The 12335-nt window shown below is 44.0% G+C and overlaps 2 protein-coding genes across 4 annotated transcripts; one reads left to right on the top strand and one right to left on the bottom strand.

Annotated features, from left to right (window-relative positions):
* The first annotated feature begins 638 nt into the window (after positions 1 to 638).
* sync (syncoilin, intermediate filament protein) lies at positions 639 to 5141 on the top strand. Of its 2 annotated transcripts, none has more exons than XM_080000310.1 (6): positions 639 to 747; positions 2119 to 3462; positions 3815 to 4029; positions 4190 to 4397; positions 4470 to 4594; positions 4706 to 5141. In XM_080000310.1, exons 1-6 carry the CDS (start codon positions 700 to 702, stop codon positions 4749 to 4751), a joined length of 1986 nt encoding a protein of 661 aa, XP_079856436.1. In that variant the 5' UTR covers positions 639 to 699; the 3' UTR covers positions 4752 to 5141. The 2 variants fall into 2 exon arrangements, with proteins under 2 accessions (XP_079856436.1, XP_079856435.1); XM_080000309.1 differs by having other exon boundaries at positions 2119 to 3654.
* Positions 5142 to 5284: 143 nt separating this feature from the next.
* Positions 5285 to 12123, bottom strand: rbbp4 (retinoblastoma binding protein 4). 2 transcript variants are annotated; one of them, XM_080000328.1, is made up of 12 exons: positions 11949 to 12123; positions 10953 to 11103; positions 10700 to 10845; positions 8893 to 9066; positions 8626 to 8741; positions 8329 to 8489; positions 8111 to 8237; positions 7941 to 8018; positions 7509 to 7585; positions 6482 to 6539; positions 6254 to 6364; positions 5285 to 6060 (listed from the first exon to the last, which is right to left on the bottom strand). In XM_080000328.1, exons 1-12 carry the CDS (start codon positions 11962 to 11964, stop codon positions 5998 to 6000), a joined length of 1278 nt encoding a protein of 425 aa, XP_079856454.1. In that variant the 5' UTR covers positions 11965 to 12123; the 3' UTR covers positions 5285 to 5997. The 2 variants fall into 2 exon arrangements, with proteins under 2 accessions (XP_079856454.1, XP_079856455.1); XM_080000329.1 differs by having other exon boundaries at positions 10703 to 10845.
* Between the last annotated feature and the right edge of the window lie 212 nt (positions 12124 to 12335).

The following is a 12335-nucleotide window of genomic DNA, read 5'->3' as shown; positions in this document are numbered from 1 at the left end:
ACGCACACGCACACGCACACACACACACAAAGAGAGAGCAGAAGACCACCTGTGATCCGTTGTGCTGGGGTCAGAAGTTTATGGGGAAAACCAATCCTCCTATGTGGTGGGGGTGGGGGTCAGTCGTTAAAGTGCAGGGAGCTATTTAAAGACGGCTCGATAATGAAGAGGTATGAGCAAAATCTTGGAGCGGTGTCCTGCCTCAGCACGAACAAATGAACCACGACTCTCCCTTAGAGCAGCAGCTGAAATGGATGCTCCAAACTTTGTAATTTCTCGAACCCATTGGTATGAGAAAGGGGGTTTAGGGTTCTAAAATAGCCTTCGGCAGGTTACTTTCCTGCCCATTGTCATATTTGGATATTGGGAGTCTCTCTTTCGCTCTCACGCACATACAAAGAGAAAATAGCTTTGGAGAACAGCAACCATTCTGCATGGTAGACCACTACCCTATGGTAGACCCCATGGGAAGATAACAACAGCCAGGGAACCGTGGCTCTTCTTTCTCCCTGCCCCAGTGTTTATTAATACACCTAAACAAATTCGATGTCGCCATGGCCACGCATAGCTGCCCACTGACACGTTGAGAGAGGAGGCAGGCTCAGCGTAAGTCTACTCAGCCCACCCCTCTCCTGCACATTCTCTTCTGCCGCTGTCTTTGTCGACCTGCCTCCCTCCCCGCCTCACTGTTTTTATCCCATGGATGCCCAGCGAGAACGGAGAAGAAAAACAGATCTGCACCGAGAGGTAAGTTCCTGGAAGTTTTGACGTTGAGCGAATGGTAATGAGATGTTGAAGACTTGGGTTTGAGAAAGTTGGCGGGAAAAGTGTAGAAACGATAACAACTCCACCAGCTCTCAACTATGCACCTTTAAACCATCCGTCTGTGAGCACAATGGAAGTAATTGATCAAATAAGAGCAAATAGCAGGTCAGCCTAAGTTCAAAGTCTAGAAAGAGCTTGATTTTGTTTGTGGAAAAGATGGGAAAAAGTTGTTTTCAAAGTATGTGTCAAAAAATAGGCCACTGTCGCGAACTGTTGGATGGTGAGCGGTCGTAGGTATGTGCCTTGTTCCCATGCTGGCCTTCCGACAGGACAGCTGGTGTCTCTGCCCTGCCCTCCCATGGGTCCCGCTTTGTCATGCATGCCATGACAGCTTCCAATTCCTCTGCATTTGTGGTACATATGGGAAAGCCGAAGCTTGTTAATTCCAGAAGAAAACTAAGAAAATGGGCCTCTTTTTTTCAACCGAAAAGGTACAGAATAAAAAGTTACGTTACGCTATGAATGTATGAATAGTTTTTGGCCAGGAGGCAGCAAGTCACAGTTGTCTTACCTACTCTTTCTGCAATAGAGTAGGGATCTAATGGATGTTGGATGATACTATTGGGTCCAACTGATCAATTTGCTGCCAGAGATATTGTGGCCAGTTTTCAAGAGATAAAATAACAGCTACATTAATATCCAAGGGGTTAAATGAATACTTGTTTGGTTCCATGATATGTTTTGATAATGTGCCCTGTAATGTAATCCTTGTCATGCCACTCTGAGCTGTAGAGAGGCAAGGCGCCTATGCATGTTAGTAGTAGTGTCCCCATGCAGAGTGTACTGTATGTATGTAGAGTTACATTAGTGGTTACACAGCGCTTATGTGAATGTCATGGAGTGTGGATGTGCTGTGTGTGTGTGTACATGTTTGAATTTGTGCGGTTGCTTGGCAGACCACAACCCAACTTTTGGTAATTTCCAGTGAGGGCAGGCCAAGGCAGCTGTCAACAAGTAACATTCCCCTGGTGAGGTCTGCTTCTGCCCCACACTCCATGTCCCCTAAGTGCTAACGGCAACGACATAGCTCAAAGAGAGGTCCAGTATAATTACAACGATTCATCAGACGTGTCATCAAAGGCCAGGGCTGAGCATTTGTGACATTTTAAAAAGGATCATTAATGACCACAACCATCTTGTGTGTTTAATATACAACTGGCAAGTGTCACTTTAGTACTTTTATTTACATTGAAAATAAATTCTTCCCCTTAGAATTTCTCCAGTTTGTGAAATCAAATCTGGAAGAACTCAACACAAGTATAAATGTCTTGATAATAGTGATATGTTTTGCAGTATAAATCAATGGAGGACGAGTCGAACAACACCCCATCCAGAGAGTTTGAGCCTCTCTTCATCAAGGAGGACGATGGGGAGCAGGAGAGGGCTCCCAAGGAAGGAAGACGTGACTATAACACACAAACGCAATCTGGATTTTCATTCACGGAAGCACAGCTACGTCCATGCTCACAAATTCAGCCGTACCTGAGAGAGATGGACGACTTGCTGAAGAGCTGTGAGGGACTAACTGGCATCCCATTTGGCTCCCGTCTCTCTCCCGGTTACGTGGACACACAACTGGGCAGTCAAACTCACGTTCAACTGAAAGAGGAAGTTAGGACCGACGGGTGTAGAGTCACATCTCCTCAGCCATACCAACCCACAACCTACATTGACACGCGCATGGACAGTACTGGACCGGAGCTGGGACAGAACCATCAACGGGACATGAGCTCGCTCGCTAACAGGTGCGAAGGTACTCAACAAATGGAAATCGGCCTCACTTCAGCTGGCACCGAACTGAGTGACACTATGGAAGAGTACCAAAGCCAACTGTTGGGGATGCTTGCCATGCTTGAGAGCTGTATGGGAGAAACCGACATGGACTTTGACACACAAGAGTGCGCTACGGATGCGAACCACGAATACATACAAATCAGTAACCAGAGCCATGGCACCTACAGGACCACAAAAACTGAGCTCATAGAAAGTGGTGGGACAGCCAAATCAACCACAACGCACAACAGCGTAGAGGTGGGGGAAAGTTGTGCTACATGTGAAGGCCCAGGCAAACCCATGGTTATGTATGAGATGGGGGGACAGGAAAAGTTGAGGACTGAAATAGGGATTTGTGTGGACTTCAAAGCAGATTTTCTATCTGTAGAACCTCAGTTAACATTGTCAGATCCACAATTGCTGACAAACAAATCACAAAATGAAGCACCCAACTCTGAGGGGATGCACACAGAAAGCATGTGCACTGATGAAGAGACCCACAGTGGGAGAGGAAACATCGCCAAGATGGACATAGGAGACACTGACTTCCCTGCTGGAGCAAGACTAAAGGTAGAGATTGAGCTGACTCATCAGAATCCTGCTGCAGATGAATTCCTTGCACTGGGCTCTCAGATGGAGAAGTGCATCGAGGAAGTGGGGCACCTGGAGAGCAGGAGGGATGAACTGCTGGAGGAGGCCCTGGAGCTGAGGGAGCAGAAAGAGGAGAGAAGAAAGCCCGAGGGGAGCACGGGGGAGAAGGAGGCGACAGATGAAACAAACGACAGGAGTGGAAGGAAAGTGGCAGAGCTGATGGAGGTGCTGAAGAGGGAGGAGGAGCAGCGTAGAGAGGAGAGGAAGGTGGAGGTGAGCGCCCTGAGGGAGCGACGGTCAGAGGAGGAGAGGAGTGTGTGGAAGGTGAATCTAGAGAGGCAGGCCCTACAGGACGAGACCCTGAGGCTGAGGAGGAGGCTTTTTAGCGAGGCAAGGAGCTGCGCCCACACCCAGGTCATCCTGGCCAACAGGCAATGCGAGTTGGAGCAATATAAGGCCGAGGAGGTAGGAGAGCGATAAAGCTTTCACAACCACTTTAAAAGGCCTATGTTGCACTCATGAATTACTTGGTTTATCATTACTTTACCGTTTGCTTGAAATAAAACATGCACTAACTAGGGCAACATCAATTTCATAATTCTGCCGACTTCTCCCCATGGTCCAGGAGAGATTGCAGTCCCTGGTCCTCCAACTGGCTGACGAAGGCTCCCAGCTCCGCACCACCCAGACGGAGCAGCTTTCTGTCCTATGGACTCAGCTACATGCCCAGGCTACTGGCCAGACCTCCAACACCCAGGAGGAGCTCAACCAGTGCAGGAGGCATTCCTGTGGGGACATTCAGCAGTATCTGCAAGGTGGTCTGAAGGCCCTGGAGGACAGGTACTGTCTGTATTAGGAACATTGACTTTGCTCTGGTTAAAATGTTATTTTAAGTTGTTAAATCAAAAGAAACGTATTCAACTGTTATTCATTAACAATACATGGACTAAAACCTTGTAACAAAAAATTTCCATCTCGATGCTTAATATCCATGTCCTAGGTTTGAGCCTATGTTGATGGCCCTGCTGAAGAGGAGGGAGACTACAGCCGGAGCCATGGTGAAAGCAAGAGAGCAGGCTCAGGATCTCAAGGCCCAGCTGAGGCCCCTGATGGAGGAGCGCCAGAAGCTTGGGCTCCAGAGGGTCTGTCTGGAGGAGAAGCTTAAACTAATGCACATTCAGGGCAAAGAGCACATAGAGCAGTACAAGGTACGATTTGTCCCGTCTTTGCCCATTAGTGTTTGTATATGACTCCTGAAACATGCTATCCCATTTTGACAGGAGACAGTGTTCAGTCTTGAGGAGAGCAGCAGAGAGTTGAAGACAGAGTTTAGGCTTCAGAAAAGGAAAACCCAAAAGACGGAGGAGCTGAAAGACAACCTCACCAAACAACTTTTAGTTTACAGGTAAAACAATCTGAAATCTGATGTGATTATTCAGGATTAAGCAGACACTAGACACCTCAAAAGGGTTTATTTCCGTCATAGCCCTGACTGAAAATGTTTCCCTTTCCCCAGGGCTGCCATCGAGGATCACATGTGCGACCTTAAAGAGAAAACATGACTGCATATTTCTGATATAAATCAAACTAATTGTTTACTTAGCTTAGGTCTTTTGTTGACTACTTAGACAATTTGAGCACAGCCACATGAAAATAACTTTCGACCCATCAAGGGACAGTTCCTTAATGCAACGTGTCCAATACACAACAGAACACTGGCTTTCTGAACTACAGTTAAATATGAGCCAGCTGGCACAAGGGTTTTGTTATGAATAAAGGGTTTACGTTTTCATTCTAACCCGAGTGTTGCTGATGAGTTATAAAGTGAGCAAGAGACTGAAAAGAGGTTGGCGTACTTATAAGGGCAATGGGACCGACTGAAAGCCTGAACACTGGGACAGAAAGGAAGACTACATCGCACCAAACTCACACCAATAAAAGGTTGGATTGAATTCACGGTGTGACGAGGCATTTATAACTTTGCAAAATGCCTAAATTCTTTCGCACGGTGGTTTATGCACAAGTTCCTCGCTTACTGATGTATTAAGAACATCATGCATGCCGCTAGAAGTAACGGGAAATATTCACCGAAAAATTGATGGAATTATTTTTTATTAAGAATTCACTCACTGTACAATTGCAAAATATTGGACATATAAAAAGTTCAACTACAAATAAGCTACAACACAACATTTATCAGACACGAGCTATAGGAATACCTAGGATGTGGAGAAGTGTTATTAAAATGGACACTAATGCAGATGTTTCCTTTAGTTCTGACTCATCTGATCAGATATCAGGTTGTGTGACATTACAGGTAAGGCTGGTGTTATAATTTATACAACAATCAATTGGATGACATCAGACTTCAGGCCCCCCGCCTTTTTTTTCTTTTAATTTAAACCACAAGCTTGCACAGGCTGCTTGTACTTCACAAATCTTACTCATCGACTGAGGCCAAATTGCATTATTATATAAATTACATGGGCGAACCAATTTGATTTAGAAAAATACATATTCTATAACGTTGTACAAAAAGATGTGGCGGGCAGGAAGGGAAGAGGTTCCTTGGGTAATAAATTACTTGTTTTATCCTATGAGAGTTTTTCCACAGACAGTATTTAAAATAAGTCACCAGAGTTAAACATGAATACATCTTTCCTGTGTCTTGAGACACGAGCTGCCCCGCTGGTGGAGAGGAGCAGTGGGGAAGAGGTAGTTGAGCGACTCGATTGAGATGGCCCCTCGGCAGTGTATAAGAGGAGGAGGAGGGGGAGGAGGGTGAAGAGCAGAAAGAAATTGTAGACGTTACACTGTGGCTTCAGGGTCGGCTGAACCGTCGGGGTCCTCATCGTTGTAGATGTTCTCGGCCTATGGGGACAAGCAGTGTACGGTCACAAGAGTCTTCAACGCACCCCTTGACACAGATTAAGTAATTCACACATCAGCTACTGCTAGCATGGCTTCTAGTTGCAAATAACTTAGCCCGACACTATAATATTCAACAAATGCATATTGGATTTTGTACATGTAGGGGAGGCAATGGCTTTGTTTTCTAGCTCACCATTTGCCAGACTTGCATTATGTTGTCTTCAGACACGGAGCATATGACCCACGGCTCATTGGGGTTCCAGGAAAAATCTGAAATCTTGGCTGTGTGACCTCCGTGGATGAACTAGCCAAGAAAGAGGGGGGTAACATCACTCAAACCAAACCTTTAATTGTGTACCTCAAAATACTTGTACACTTTGTATTGAAAAACATTACATTTTAGGGCATCAACAAGTCTTACCAGTAGTTCAGGGGGGCCGTCCTCTGCATCCTCTGGTGATTGCTCCTCTCCAATTTTACTACATAAACAAAGAAACAAATCATGGTTTAACTATGAATATTACATGGCTGAAGTGATTCATTAGGAATAAAAAACAAAAAAACAAAAAAACAAAAAGAGGACACCCATCACAATAAAATCATTTAAGTTAACACAACTACATTAGTAGTTAAGTATGTAAGTACAATACAATTTTATCTTTGCCAGCATTACACATAAAAAAGTCAATTTAGTTAAATAAGCCTGACAGCAGAAAAAAAATTAATTTTTGTTTTAGCTTCCATTGTAATTTGTTCATACAAAAATCATATACCTGGTATCTGATGCATGTGTGATCACTTTTTGAATTTCAGCTTCTGTGTTGAACTAAAAAAAACCTAAAACTTCCAAGCAGTGATGATGCATATCTATACAAGCATGATTTGTGGAAGACTCAAATTACTTAAATTGCTTTCCATGGTATAGTGGGGGGAAAAAAAAAAAGAGCGATTATGTCAACATAAAATGTAATGTACATAACAAAACTATAAAGGAAGGAATCTCTGTATGTCTTTCGATTATCTCGACAACTGTTCATTGAACTACTTCACACTTCGCAGGTGTACTGCTGAAGACCCAAGGACATGAAGTGTCCAATTTGGTGCAATTTGGACACACGCGATAATAATAGCAATAAACAGCAACCCAGTGGGGCTCCAGGGCTCTGACGGAGTCACAAAGAGTGCCTTTCCCCGGTGTATGACTTTGACGGATGTTTCATCTTCCATTGTGGAACACAGGATGGAATCTTTGACACATTGTTAAACTGTTCCATTAAAATGAGTTAGAAAGTCGTACACTTTGAACGGGCATACACTAGTAAAATAAAATGTAAAATTTCAACAGTAAGTGAAATCATAACTAAGCATAAAATGTACAGAACAGCAATAGTTCTTGAATTAGAACGCAGGAACCATGACAGTATGAACCGACTGTGTCCGCTGTATACCTGAGGTCCCAGACATTGAGGCGGCGGTCAGTTCCACTTGAGGCGAGGATGGTCTCGTTATGAGGCGACCACTGGACCTGCAACAGCCCATCACAGAGCTTGAATCAGACCCATGTGAATAGTAGCAGGAGTGGATACAGGCAGGTTGACTACACACCACACTATTGAAACTCAGGTTATTCTGGTCGCCAACAGTGGTGGTGCAGCAATGCAACTGCATCTATTGGACAAAGATCTCTCATAGCACAAATATAAACTTGCTGAAATAGCATTTTGTACACTGTGGTATAAAAAGGGTGAAACTAAATTTGCCTCTTTGTGATTTTACTTTAAGCTCTCAGATTATTTTGTATGCAAAAGACAACAAATACTTCCATTCATTGTCCAGTCTAATAAAAGCTGCAAATATGTGTAGTGAGGCAAATCTCTCACCTGGAAAATCTCATCTTTGTGCGACTCGAACGAGTGCAACTTCAGTTTCAGGTTCCTCAGGTCCCAAAGGGCCACAGTCTGTTAACAAAGGACATACAATCCATCACTAAATTCCTGATGCTGAGCACCATCGTGGGTACTACAGCATGTGGCGGGGGGTGTTGCATTACCTTGTCTGCCGAACCCGTTGCGAGGATGAACTCGCTGTACGGGTTGAAGGACAGACAGTTGACCTCCGCCGTGTGGGCGTCCACGGCATGGCTGGGCTTGGACGTGTTGTTGGAGCGAGTATCCCAGCTTAAGAGAGACAGAAAAGAGAAAACATGAGCTGCAATGGAGAACAGCATCAACCATGGGACTAAAAACTCAACCCTACTGCACTCTTTACATCATGAGCTTCTGGTCGTCGGCAACAGAGCCAAAGAGGGACTCGTGCAGCAGGTGCCAGGAGACGTCCTCCACCACGGCGGTGTGGCCGGTGAAGATGGTCTTGGCGTCCACCACCTTCCCTTCTTTGGGTACTGCGCTGATGTCCCACAGACAGATCGTCTGCAGATGAAAGGCATGAGAATCCCAAGTCACAATTTTAGCCTAGTCTTTTGTGTTTACTTTATTCACATGCTGTCCGGAATCCCAACTATATTGACGGGAAAGATAATGAATGACAATTTTGTTCAGCCCTCACATGGTCATCTGAGGCACTGAGCAAGCAGCCAGACAGGTTGGGATTCCAGGAGAGTCCGTAGCCTTCTTTCTGGTGTCCTCGGAGACGCAGGTCAGGACGGCACTCGCCAGAAACATCTGTGGGTCACGGCAACAAAACAAAGAACGCCTATATGCTTTGACTTTAAATATAAACAGATACAGAGTGCCTGGAAGGAACTCCGCCTCTACCGCACGGATTTCACAACATCAACAACCGACATCTCTATCATGGGTCTGAGCCGCGTACCGGGTTTGGAGGGGTGCTTGGTGTAGTCGAACACCAGCACGTCTGACGTGGGTGTTTTGGTGGCGATGATGCAGGGGTTCTGGGGCATGTAGCGGGCACGGTTCACCTCTCCCTCGTGGCTGATCTTGATCTCGATCTCAATCTTGCCGCTCACGGAACCAAACCCTCCGAACTCTGTGACGAGGAAAATGAAAAAAGAAACTTGGCTAGAACTGTGAAATAAAGGGAGGTTTGCAGCCTCCGAGTAGTTTTTCCTCAGGCTATCAACATAATAGAAAAATGGTCACAACGAACCATATAGCTTTTTTAGTTGTGGTATTCTGGTACCTTTTCAAAAGTAATTAATGAGTATAAGTAATAATAAATAACTTGACATTTATCAACAATCTGGAAGTAGAGACAGTGGAGCAATTTCGACAGAGAAAAAGGTTTCGCACTTCGGGTTTCCATATGCCGTTTCACATTGTAAAACTGGTTTAAAATATATAGTAAGGTGCTTGGCATTGTGTTGGACACAGCAAAACCTGCCATTTTAAAAAGGACATGGAAACTCAATGTTTCATCCTCCCCACTAAATTATTTCTAAATAAATATCTTTTGAGTTTAAGGTTTCGGAATATAAATATTAATAACAAGTGTTTTACTGCACTGGGGAAAATTCATGTTTTGGACAAAGGAGAACAACATTAAAAAAAAGACATGAAATCACAACAAACTAACATTGCCATACAAGAACTGAATAAATAAGTGATGGTTTGTGTTGGCATGAAAACAATTTAAAGGGGACCTATTGTGCTCCCTTTTAAAGAAGTTAATATAGGTCTCTTAGGTCCCCAAAACATGTTTTTAAAGCTTTTTGCTGAAAATATCACACAGATTATGCACTCTAGCAATTTGAATATGCATCTATACAACCCTGCTCAAAAATGGGCTGTTTTGTGAGTGGAGTCACCCTGGATTCTGTGAGCCAATGGTGATTGAGCTTGACTATGGGTTATGTTGTATGAAGTATGTAAACTCTGAATGATTTCACCTTATCAGTCTACCAAAATTTGTTTCTGAACAAATTTGAGGCAGGAAATAAGCAAACTAGTTGCCGAATTTTCACTCATATTAGATGTACAAGGCCTTATTAAAAAGTTTGTTCCTACTGTACTTTGGTTGCCGTGCTCCAAGCTTGTGGGACACACCAGGACTCTGATGTGGGGATTTTTTGTTTCATGTAAATGTTGGAAAATAAAACAAATTACATCTATGATAAAAACACAATATTTTTTTTATTGGTTTTGTTTGGAGAAACGCACAGCGGAACACGTGCCACAGCCTATAGTTTACCGCATACATTTTTTTTTTTTTTTTAAATAAACAAAACAGAATTATTTTTTAAATACTTACATTTCCACCGTCTGCAGTTTCTTCTTTTAAAAGATTTGTTTGTTGAGTTACTCAGATGGGAGGCAGCTAATTAATTCTAATTCTACTGTGGGCCCTCTGACGTACTAAGGGATGAAAAATCTGAACGGGGTGTTTCAGGACATTTTTAGACAAAGGCTGACCACAAAAAAAAACAAAAAACAACTGAGTGGGTTGTCTTATTTCACAGATTGTGTGTCAGTAGAACCATCAGACCAAAATGTATGTGCACAAGCACTGAAAAAGTGAGTTTTTCTTAATAGGTCCCCTTTAATGTTATAGGCATTAGGTTTGGGAAACAGACTTAGCTGTTTTGAATTTGCCATCCCTCTCTAGAAGTCCATTAACTCTGACATTTTAACTAGAAACGTTATGGGTGCTCATGCCCACTTACCACCTTTCTCACTGTCGTAATGCGATGCGTCGAACTGGGCGTCGTCATTGGGCAGCTGGACGCTGGCGATGACCAGGTGGTTCTGTTCATCTGACGTGTGAGTACCCAACACTAGCCGATGGACGCTGTAATCCTTGCCCTCTGGCCTGAGAGGGGGAAGAAATACAAGGCTGTCAAATATTCAAATTCTTACCAATGACAACAATTAATAAGAACTACAAATATCTAAGCCTCCAATTGATCGCGCGTGTACCTGGAAACGTCGGGCAGCCACTGAGCTGTGAGACTGGGCCATTCCAGAGCGTGGGTCATGACCAGGTCGTAGAGAAAGGGTGTGTTCTTCTTCCATATTTTATACTCTTCGTTGATCACCCTCTCCTCCACCGCATCATCAAAAGCACCCACTGGAAAAGAAGACCAGCAACTCAACACATAACAGTCAGATAGATATTTCATTAGTGAGTGCTAAGTTTCACTCATTTTTTAGAGGGCGATTGCAGAGTTACAGCAGCACACATCTAAACAAGTGTGTGTGTGTGTGTGTGTATATATATATATATATATATATATATATATATATATATATATATATATAAATAAATAAAATCTCATTGTGATCTATGACGATAAGTGTTTATTTCCAGCCATGCTGGATTCAATTTACATTTCCCTGGCATAATTTGTCATAAAAGCGATTGTGTGAAATGTTTATTACGTTAAGATTTGACAAAACCTGGGGGAACATAACAGGTTTATCACATCACAACTATCACATATTTTTCCAATTACTTCTTATGCACTTCAGCACAAAAGGTTTTTTTTTTTTTTTTTTCCAAGGGATTGCAGCACTTAAATTTTCTGAGGATGAAATTCAAGCACCGGCGACCAGGTGAGAACCCTGCATTAAGCAGCGCCATAAAAAAATGTCAATATCAGACTAGACTGTTTATATGTATATATATATATATATATATATATATATATATACATATATACACACACATTTTTTTTTTATCTCTTCCTTTTCCACTCTATTGCTTACATTTGCGGCGTTACCAACGTTACCAACGTCGACTGCATTTGACGCCAAGGAACGCAAAAACGCAAAATGGCAACTGTTTTCACATCGATTCCTGACGGGTTCAGCTAGCCTTCTGTTAGCCCGCCGAGCTAACCGGCTAGCGAAAACCTTCGCGCAGTGGTAATTGTCCGCAACGACGCGAACTCGTTTGTCCTTCGCTGCCGTTACCTTCCTTGTCCGCCATTGCAGCGAACTTGAGCGGACGATGGACCGGCGAAGAGCGGGAAAAGCGGGGAAAAGCGGGTCGGACGCCTGCGTCTTCTGCGGCAGCCTTGTTCTGCCTCCGCCGCGTTCAGCCACACACGCTAAGCTAAGTGGCTAACTAGCTCCCGGTCGGCGACCCGATGTGGGCGCATTGGCGCGCTTGGTCCAAGCGAGCGGGGGGGGGGCGGGGGGGGGGGACCTGCAACCAATCAGAAGGCAGCTTGTTGGCTAGTGCCGTCCGTGAATTTATGTGATTAAACAATCGAGTAAAGTGCTCTCCTATTGGTCAGGCGGCCCCTCCTCGACTCGGGAGCCGCGGCCGTCGGGGCCGTCATGGCGTCCGTCCAACGT

The sequence above is a fragment of the Zeus faber genome (assembly GCF_960531495.2).
Source record: "Zeus faber genome assembly, chromosome: 1".
Classification (NCBI taxonomy): domain Eukaryota; kingdom Metazoa; phylum Chordata; class Actinopteri; order Zeiformes; family Zeidae; genus Zeus; species Zeus faber.
This window is presented reverse-complemented; position numbering and strand designations above follow the sequence as displayed.

Bases quoted from the DNA above. Each gene is read 5' to 3' on its own strand.
- sync (XM_080000309.1), top strand. From the start codon at position 700: ATGGATGCCCAGCGAGAACGGAGAAGAAAAACAGATCTGCACCGAGAG. The intron at 4,398-4,469 runs GTACGATTTGTC...CCATTTTGACAG, and splicing joins AGCACATAGAGCAGTACAAG to GAGACAGTGTTCAGTCTTGA. The intron at 4,595-4,705 runs GTAAAACAATCT...CCCTTTCCCCAG, and splicing joins AAACAACTTTTAGTTTACAG to GGCTGCCATCGAGGATCACA.
- rbbp4 (XM_080000328.1), bottom strand. The intron at 8,019-8,110 runs GTAATGCAACAC...CTTTGTTAACAG, and splicing joins CAACGGGTTCGGCAGACAAG to ACTGTGGCCCTTTGGGACCT. The intron at 6,061-6,253 runs GTGAGCTAGAAA...TTGTCCCCATAG, and splicing joins TAATGCAAGTCTGGCAAATG to GCCGAGAACATCTACAACGA.